Source organism: Lycium barbarum, chromosome 12 (genome assembly GCF_019175385.1).
Source record: "Lycium barbarum isolate Lr01 chromosome 12, ASM1917538v2, whole genome shotgun sequence".
Classification (NCBI taxonomy): Eukaryota; Viridiplantae; Streptophyta; class Magnoliopsida; order Solanales; family Solanaceae; genus Lycium; species Lycium barbarum.
In genome coordinates this window covers 15,233,496-15,243,832 of record NC_083348.1, presented here as the reverse complement: position 1 = coordinate 15,243,832, position 10,337 = coordinate 15,233,496, and the positions used below count along the sequence as shown (strand labels likewise).

Genomic DNA, 10,337 nt, shown 5'->3' with positions numbered 1-10,337 from the left:
TAATAATTTTCACATATTTTTCTAAAATATCTTGACATAAAATCTTAACACAAATACACTTTTCAGCCTGGAAGACACAAGCAGTAAGAACCTGATACTTAGCATATTTCCTTCACAGAGTAAATCATGTTTCCCAAAATAAATGTATAAGGGTATATAAACAATGTTGCGGAAAAAAAAAAAAAGGACTATTTGGGGTGTAAACTTAAAATATGGCTACAGGAGTACAAGGTATTGCGTTGGAATGTATATTTTTTAAATTTCCTTCGATTTTATTTGCTAAAAGTACGAGATTGGATAAATATACTATTACAAACTTCTTCAGTATTATTCAGTTAAGTTTTAAACATTTAACAGTATCCTATATAAATTGATAATTCCCCACTCCTATAGTTGAATTCTTGTGATATTTAGGTCAAAACTTACTAAAGTTGGTTAGTTTGATCCTCAATTCAGCTTGTCTTATTTCAATATGGTCTTACCAAGTGGTTCAAGTTCCAGTTCAATCTAAATGGGTTAGTATCCAAACTATAAGAAAAAGATAATTTGCAGCAGAAACACTTCAATGCAAAATGTGACGAGGAAACAAGACAAAATTTGTTAATATTCTTTCCCCAAGTTGGACCAAAACCCCAAGATTAATATTTACAAAAGCCGGAGAAAACGGACTGAGAACAGGTCAGCTTTCGAATTAAACTTGTATTAACTTTGACTTGGTGGTTAAGCAAAATGGCTGTTTCCTCATTGTTACCACTTACCAGCACAGAAAGCAGCTTCAATTGCTACAACAGCTGTAAATTTAGTCAGTCATCTACACTTGTTCTATTATTCTACCTTCTCCTGTTCTACAATCTCCTGTTTTACGTTCTCCAGTGGTGGGGCATACAAGTGAAGAGAATCAAGACTGCAAAATCACCAGGGAAAGCATGTCAGCAGAAAAAAAGGAACTTACATCTGGGACCATGAGCTTAGCAAGAAGACAGCATATCACCTTTAACAATTATGAGCATTCTAATAACGTTGCAAGGTTGTGTGCTTGTGTACCAGCTACAACCCCAAAGAGAGGGTCGTAGCTACGAAGGGGAATGGATAACGGAAGGGAGAATGGAGAAGTGAGGTAAGGATAGAAGACGGTGGGGGGGGGGGGGGGGGGGGATGCAGACAGGAGAAAAGTGAAAGAGGGGGAAATTTGGGGGGAAGATTTACTGCATCAACTGAAATTAGGACAACATACCCAGTGAAATCCCACAATGTGGGGTCTGGGGAGGGTAAGTGTACGCAGACCTTACCCCCACCTTGGGAGGTAGGGAGGCTGTTTCCGAAAAACAGCCTTGGCTCTACAGAAAACAAGACAAAAGAGTCAGATACGGACAAGCATATCAGAGTAATGCAAAAATAAGAAATAACAAATAACAAATAAGAAATAACAAGAGCGAAGAAGTCATGATAAAACAATCTGGAAAGACACGACCCAACAAATATAAGCAGAAATCAAAGGGCAATAAACGATAGAGCAAAACTACGACAGCTAGTGCGAAAGAATAAGTGAGACTACCTACTAGCCTTCTATCCTAATCTGAGTCCTCCACAACCTCCTATCTAAGGTCATGTCCTCGGTAAGCTGAAAGTAGGACATGGGGCCAAAACAAATGTGAAGGAAGAAGAAAGGGAAAATGGCGAACGGGATGGTCAGGTCAAAGAGTAGAATGTTAAACCAAAGAATAAAGGTCAGATGTGCAACTTTAGATAACAATTCTAAGAATCTGTTTAGCTTTTGATGTAATGTTGAGTTTGATTACAGTATGGCCTTATCGAGTAAAACAACATGTTGAGTTGTATTGCATCAGGGTTACTTGCTTTAATAAAGTATAGGGTTATGGTTTGTGTTATTAGACTCAGTTGAGTTCATAATCAATAGTAAAAAACTATGACAAACCTGCAGTTTTGAGGAACTCTCCATGAAAATGCTAATGATCTCTTCAGCGTTGGTGGCAAAGACAAGAATCTTTTCCAATCTTGAAGCAAGACTCTAAGATCATGAAGTTTACTTTCCATCCCAAAACAGCAATTAGCATGCATTGTACATACTTCATTCAAATCTTTGCTCGGTTCACAAAATCCACCAAAATATGTTGTATCCAAGAATCTCATTTTGAGATCAATATCAATAATGAACGAATCATACTTTATATTGTTAAGAACATCTTGATCATGCAAATCCGGGTACGTTTCTCGTGAGGTGTACCAGAACTTGTAGAACTCAATAGATCTATTATTTGACCTCACAAACAAGAAGCCACCATTAGGTCTATTCTCCACGTCTTCAGGGTTTCCTAAGAAATGATCACACGCTATCTGAAAATCTGCATCCTCGTAGAAGTGAGGAAATGGATTTCTGAACCACATGACATCAGCATCCTAGGAGAAAGAACCAATGAAGTGTTTGAGTATCGCCATGCACAGGACAACGGAATTGCTACTCTAAACTGGGCTGCATCAGAAATTGCTCAATACATGCAAGTTAATGAGCAGATTTATTCAAGCAATTAATGATGATCCTTCAGTGAGAAATCACAAATGATGCCAAAGATGAGCAGCATAAACAGTGCACATGATATTACAGAATCAGAACTATGCTACTGCTCTTTCAAGCTTGTACATGTAGGGATCATTTGGTTGATGGGTTTGGAATAATTAATCGCCACACAAAATTCCGCATGTGATAATACATTATTTGGTTGGCTCTATTAGAAAAATAAAAATGGCGTGCACGAATGCAGCATTTGTTTGAAGTTAAATAATACCAGCATTAAATTATGTGGAAGTCTATATATTATTTTATGCATGATAGAATATGAAACAAGAATATGTGTATTAGCAACGCGGGGATTAACTATTTAAAGACGAAAATGCAATTTTTAAGTAAGTATGTATAATAATTTCTTCATCATTAATCACCACATAACAATGACTTCATAATTACAATAACAACAGCATACCCAGTGTAATCCCACAAGTGGGGTTCGGGGAGGGTAGAGTATATGCAAACCTTACCCCTACCTTGGGAGGTAGAGAGATTTCCAAAAGACTCTCGGCTCAAGAGAAAGCATAACAAAAAAGGTTAGACAAGGATTGATGAAAGTAAAGAAGCCATGGCAAAGTATTATAGATAAGCATTATGAAGAAAAGCAACAGTTACTGGCTTACTGCAGCAAACTAATACGATAATCAAAGTACAAGAGACAATAAATAGTAACAGGAGATCGAAGGACAAGAAACTACAAAGATAATACGACGCCTACTAGCATGGAAGGATACACGAGACAACGCTCTACTACCTGCTTACCTTCTATCCTAATCCGCGTTCTCCACAACCTCTTATCTAAGGTCATGTCCTCAGTAGTTGCAACTACGTCATGTCCTGCCTAATCACTTCTCCCCAATACTTTTTCAGCCTACCTCTACCTCTCCTGAAAGCATCCATAGCCAACCTCTCACACCTCCGCACTGGGGTCTCCATGCATCTCCTCTGTACATGCCGGAATCATCTCAATCTTTCTTCCCGCATCTTGTCCTCCACCGAGGCCACTCCCACCTTGTTCCGGATAACTTCATTTCTAATCCTATCCTTCCTAGTATGCCCACATATCCATCGCAACATTCTCATTTTCGCAACTTTCATCTTCTGGATGTGAGATTTCTTGACTAGCCAACACTCTGCCCCATACAACATAGTAGGTCTAACTACCACTCTTTTGAACTTGCCTTTAAATTTTGGTGACACCTTCTTATCACACAAGACTCCAAAGGCGAGCATCCATTTCATCCACGCTACCCCAATACGATTGCGACATCATCGTCAATCACCTCATTTCCTTGGATAATGGACCCAAGATACTTAAAACTTCCTCGCTTTTGGATGGCTTATGTCTCAAGCCTCACTTCCACACCCTCCTCATGCGCTACGTCACTGAACTTGCAGTCCAAGTATTTCCCACATAAACAATCCCGGCATTAGAATCCCCGCATAACTAGTATATGAACTAAACAACCCCTTAGAAGGGTTTACAAATGAGATTGAAGAATATATATAACTTAATCAGGTTGGCCACGGAGTAGCTAGACAAGATGAACCTTGAGAACAAGCTCAAAGACAGATAAAGATGATCTTTCATTGTAGCAATCCTTATTAATCATGCTTGAGAAGAATAGTAGAGCGCACGAATTCAGTAGTAGTTTACTACGGATGAACCAATCCTCATAGATAATGTTTGATATTTGGTAAATTGAGCTGGCAAGCTCCACCTTGTGAGCATGCTGATCTTCCTTTTAAGACTGGCAGCCAATGCTTCCAAACGAAGTCTGCACCAGTTGCTCATAGGGCTGGCATGTGAACAACTAAAGGAGACACCAGGAGGAAAGCACATCAGAAGTAAAAAAGGATCCTTGCACTGCATAGTGCTAGGCAATCCTATACCGTGGACCATCATCGAAAAGAAATTTGCTAGCATCTCGAGGTAATACCACCCATTTTGTTTCAGCTCTCTTTAGCATAAAGAAGAGAGAAGCAAGCATTGTCAAAGGGATAAAGATTGGCCTGCCAGTCGAGGGGTGGCCTAACCAGACTTCTGGTGTATCCCCCCTTATTTCTCTATTACTTTTTGTATTTCAACATTATTCCCAAGTTTGGCCTTAATTTTAGTTGGAAATGTCCATCTTTTCCTCCAAGTATACTCCTCGTTAGTTAATGAAATAAATTTTGTGTGCCAAAATTAGATGTTTAGAACTTTTATTACTTTGACGCACAGGCAAATTAATTGTTACATGACCACTTGGTTCGAACTCTTGACTCATTATATGCAATTCAAAATTGCTGTAGCCACAAGCCAACTTCCTAGGTGTCCCACTCAAAAGCCTGATAAACCTCTAAAGAAAAACTACACAAACTAAAACACTTACACACCAGTGATCTCAAAAATATATATATATTTTTTTATTTTTTTTTAATAAACATAACATCTTCAAATGAAGTTCTCAATGATCCTGCAAAATGCTACTTAAAATCCAGCAAAGAAAATATCTCAAAGACAAGTACCATTCTTCGCATGTCCCCAAGAAAAAAAAAAAAAGATGAATCTTTTCCAGTCCTGGGCAGTTGTCAAGTAAGAAAACATGAAACCTCATCTAACTTGTGAAATTGATGGCTATTCAAATACCTAAATGTTAGTCAAGAAGTGACTCCAGGCTGTATATTTCCACAAAACCATTAGAAACAAACTATGCATGCCATCGTAGTCCGACAAAGCAGTGCTGCCGATGCTAAGGAAATCAAGCAACCAAATCATTTCAGTATCAGAAACTAGAAGACTTTTACCAATTAAGTCCTGAAATGCATTTTGCTTTTATCCAAAAACAAAAAAAAAAAAAAACTACCATCAAAAGCTCTTCTTGCTTTGTCGCTACTAGATAAGTGGAATAACTTGATAAGGAGACAAAAAGATCATGCTATAAAACCCAACATGAAATAACTTAATAAGAGACAACAACGATCATGCTATAAAGCTCAACCTTTTGTACTATAATATATTAAACTATTGTAAGATTTCTTCAAAAGTCAATAGCCAAAACAAATATAAGTAGGACAACTGAAGTGATGATAATATGAGTATTAGAATGCATACCGTGAAGACAAAGTTGTATCCCATTTCAAGAACATCCTTTAAGAAGTCGATCCTTCTCCACATCATCTTTAAGTAGTCATGGGTCATGAAATAAGCCTCCTTGGAAAAGTCAAACCCTTCACTTACTAGTGCATAGCAATGAGTATGTACAGCCAAGCACCGGGAAAATGCCTTCTCATCAAGGGCAATAATCACTAAATGATTCAAAAGCTCACGGGTGTGATTGCCAATTCTAAAGCTTTCAAGAAAGAGATCAAGAACAGAATCTGGAGCAGCCCAGGCTTCATTTAAGGTTGTTAAAATCACAGTTCTATCTGCCATAGCAGCATCTTTCAAAACCTTTTCAAGCTTTTGCTCCTCAGTGTCCTGAACCCATAAAGGATTTTACATGAGATAAACAATATGAATGCTTTCTAACAATGACCTAAATCAACAGAACATCCGTTATCACTCTTTGAATACATTTTGCTTTCTGCCAATGTCCCATCTCACCGATGGTACCAACATATAGATACTTCTGTTTTGTGAAACGGTAAAGAGTTCTTTATTTGTTCCCAACCTAGGTCCTACTAGCTAGTGTAGGCTTCTTTAAGAAACCTTAAGAAAAAAATGATAATTTCTTAAGCTCTTGTTCTACCATTATAAGGGGGAAAGAAGAAAAGAAATCTTAAGCAAAACAAACTCAGAAGACATAGTTAAAATTCCTAATAAAAGAATTTTATATCGTATTTATTGAGTTGGATGTCATGACAAAAAGTCTATCAAATCGTTAAGCGAGGATAATTATCACTAATCTAATTCGTAACGGCTCGTGCATAGTTATAGAAATTCATGTTAGGGAGAAGAGCTAATTTCAGTAACTAATTACTTTTGCATCTGACTGTTGAAATAAATTGAACTGGACATGAAAGGTTCACAGTATGTCTTACTATTTAAAACAATTATTTTATTAACTACTGAACTGAAGAAAAATTACATAATATTTTCAAGCAAAGCAGCTGATTTCTTCTAGAGTCTCTTTAAGAAAATTGAATTTTTACTAAGAGTGGAGCCAATCCTAAACAGAATATAGCGCCAGTACAATGCTAGAAAATGATTCCAGTCATTCAAATCCCACTGCAATCAAAAACTTGAGGTAATTTCCCAATATGCAGAAGCCAGACGAAGTTAGTTTAGACTCGTCACAGGATGAAAAAGTTGAGTTAGGTACATCCTGGCATCAGATGCCATTCTAATTATTAAAAAAATGATCAAAAATACACCTGAATTATCACTTCTTCGTGAGTTTCACACCCCAACTATCAATTGTTCTTTTTTCCTACCTGAATTTGTATTAAAACGAACTTAGCTGAATAGTTGGTGATAGTTTAAGTAGGAAAAGGGAACAACTAATAGTTGGCTTAGTTAACTTGGAGGTGTGTTTTAATATATGGATAGTGATAGTTCAAGTAGGTCGTAGGAAAAGAGAATAAATGATAGTTGAGGTAAAAGTAACAATTCAATTAAATGTGCATTGTCAGATATCACAATAATGACTAAAACTAGAATGTATCAATAATTAAGGGGCAAATTTGTATAATGTGAAATGAGCGGAAAGTAGCAGTACTGACCAAGGGAAGGGGGGAGTGATCAGCAGGGAGGAAGAAGAAAACACGAGATGCATGTGAGCTGAGAGAGTCGGGGATCTTGAATCCAACTGTTTCACCCGCTCTGTAAAGGACGAAGCAAGATAAAGAAGCCGCAACTAATAACAGCGCCACCGTCCCGACACGGCGAAGGAGCAAAACGGAATTAGCAGCAGCGGCGGCAGCACTAGTAGCACAATCACACGGCAATAAATCAGGTAACATCTCCGTAATCAAATCCACCAGCACCGAAGAAGAAGACAAGTAAGAATGGCAATTGAAAATGGATCTCATAAGGAAGTAATTGAAGGCGTATTTCTCGGCAATGGGAATGGATCATAGTCGTTGGACAGAGAGAGAGAAATGGGGAAATTTTGTGAATTTGAATTTATTGTTCAAGAGAGAGAGAGAGACATAAGCTAGTTAAAGCTTGGCTCTATTAAGCTTCGGACCGACATGGATGTGGGATTTGGGCGGGGATGGCAAAAACAAGTTTGTAAACGTACAAATGGTTAGTTTCATTACATTGTAACGCTACTGTATACTCCGTTTTGTCTCACATTATTTGTCCAACTGTTTCAAATTATTTATATTTATAGTTGTAGAAGTTTAATACAAAATAATTTATTTTTTTCATTTTACCTTGCAATTATTGTTTTTAAGACTACAAACAATTCAATTATGGATGATGTTATGATTTTATAAATATCAAAGAAGGGTAAAATAATTAAAAAATCCACTTAATTAATGTTCAGAGACTTGTAAAAGAGAATCACGACAAATAATTTGAGACGGAGGAAGTATATTGCACTAATAATATTTTTATATTTTTAAGATTAGGATGTCTTGAATTTAATATAACTATTCAGGCACTATTTTTAGATTTAGGTATTACTCCCTCCTTTCATTTTTACTTGTCCTATATAAACAAAAATAGATATTTACTTTTATTTGTCCAGTTTGGAAAATCAAAAAGTAATTTATCATTTCATACCTATTTTATCCTTACTATTTTACCCTTGATAGGAGGGTGTGGAGGTCTAGAATTAGGGTAGAAGGATAGTAGGTAGTTGAAGTTCTTTCCCGATGTATTATTCTTGTATTTTCGCATTCTTAAATTCCTATTACTACTTGTTGTTTCTTTAGCCTCGTTTGTTTTATTCTTAGTTTTTTTAGACTATTACCTTAATGGTGCTTATGCTTGTTGCCACTACTTACTGCCTCCTTTTTCACCTTTCTTTGAGCTGAGAGTCTTTCGGAAACAGCCTCTCTACCTTTGCAAGATAGGGGTAAAGTTTGTGTACACTTTACCCTCTCCAGGCCAACTTGTGAGATCACACTGGGTTGTTGATGTTGTTGTTATTGTTGTTGTTGTACTATTTATTATTGAGTTGAAAACTTCAAGGAATTGTTAGTGGTTGCACAACTTCTATAGTATGTATGACTGATTTCAACCACTAGGTGACTTAGTAATAACTAGGGGTGATATAGTAAAACTTTCATTTTATTTATGACTTCTTAAGAGGTGTGTCAAATCAATACAAAACAATTGTGGACAGAGGGAGTAAATAACTAAAACTATTTATTTTTTCAGCATTTGAGTGTCTCAAATTTAGGGATGTTTGCACGTAACAAAGATAAAACTAAAATAAAATATTAATGAGGAATTATATCAATAAAATTTTGGGAAAATATTTATTTGCGATAAAATTTCAATATATGGAAAAAATAAACTGTATGTACAGACAAATTATGAAGAAACATGAATATTTATTAATAAAGAATGCTGGTACAATTCTGTATATCCCCTTGATTCTTCTCTCCTAATCTTTTCTTCGTAATTTGAGGGTCGTTAGTAGCGTACTTCTCGAACGTAAGATGACCTCCTTGTGATGTATTTGATCTCCAAGAATGTCGAACAGTTTGGTAAAGACAGTATTTGATGCCTTGATCTTTTTGTGAATATCCCAGAGATTTCTGGGATTTCCGAGATGTATTTTCAAAAAAATATGTGTCCCTTTATATAGGCATGAGCTAGAGTTTAGGGTAAAGTAACCTTCAAGAAATCCTAGCGGACCTTAGAGTTGAAGATGGATTGGGCTCGTCTTGTAAAGTCCTGTTTTAAATCCAGTAAAGTTTTAATGTCTACAAATGCCCCCGACTTCAAGGTTTGTCGGAGTGTATACTTGTCGAAACTCTGAAGTACCCATAAAAATGGAGCTTCAATCTTTGCACTTTTGTAGCTCTAGATTTTCCAGATCTGATTTGTGAGAGAAGAGATGAAGGGCAGATTTGATCCCACTAGGCGTGCCAATTTGTTTGGAACAAATTTTCAAGTGATAGAAAAAACTGCAAATCACAAATAAAATATAATATAATGAAACAGGAACATTTTATTAATAAACACCGTGAGTACAATTCTGTATATCCACTTGATTCTTCTCTCCTAATCTTTTCTCCGTAATTCGAGGATCGTTAATAGCATATTTCTCGAACGTAGGATGGCCTCCTTATGATGTATTTGATCTCCAAGAATGTCGGATATTTTGATAAAAGCAGTATTTGATGTCTTGATCTCGTCGTGAATATCCTAGAGATTTCTGAGATTTTTGAGATGTATTTTTAAGGGAATATGTGTCCCTTTATATAGTGTGATCTAGGGTTTAAGGTAGAGTAACCTCCAAGAAACCCTAGCGGACCTTAGAAGTTGAAGATGGATTGGACTCATCTTGTAGAGTCCTATTTAAATTCAAATTTTGATATCTTCAAATGCCCCTACTTCAAGGTTTGTTGGAGTGTAGACTTGTTGAAACTCAAAGACGAGACTTGAAGTATCCATAAAAATGGAGCTTCGTCTTTGCAGTTTTGTAGCTCCAGAATTTGTAGATCTGATTTGTAAGAGAATAGATGAAGGGCAAATTTGATCATATTGGGCGTGTCAAAATTTGTATGCAACAAATTTCGAGTCGAGAAAAATAATAATCAATACAGGAAAATTGAGTAACAAAATGTAGTATTTGATTTCAAACAT

The 10,337-nt window shown here is 36.4% G+C and overlaps 1 protein-coding gene across 2 annotated transcripts; it reads right to left on the bottom strand.

Moving 5' to 3' along the window:
- Positions 1-575: 575 nt before the first annotated feature.
- LOC132623498 (uncharacterized protein At4g15970-like) lies at positions 576-7,823 on the bottom strand. 2 transcript variants are annotated; one of them, XR_009576257.1, is made up of 5 exons: positions 7,292-7,823; positions 5,682-6,047; positions 1,937-2,418; positions 1,235-1,337; positions 576-904 (listed from the first exon to the last, which is right to left on the bottom strand). XR_009576257.1 is itself a non-coding variant. In XM_060338263.1 (4 exons), the coding sequence occupies exons 1-4, from the start codon at positions 7,598-7,600 to the stop codon at positions 826-828; spliced, it is 1,236 nt and encodes a 411-aa protein (XP_060194246.1). In that variant the 5' UTR covers positions 7,601-7,821; the 3' UTR covers positions 576-825. The 2 variants fall into 2 exon arrangements, 1 of the variants encoding a protein (XP_060194246.1); XM_060338263.1 differs by lacking the exon at positions 1,235-1,337 and having other exon boundaries at positions 7,292-7,821.
- Between the last annotated feature and the right edge of the window lie 2,514 nt (positions 7,824-10,337).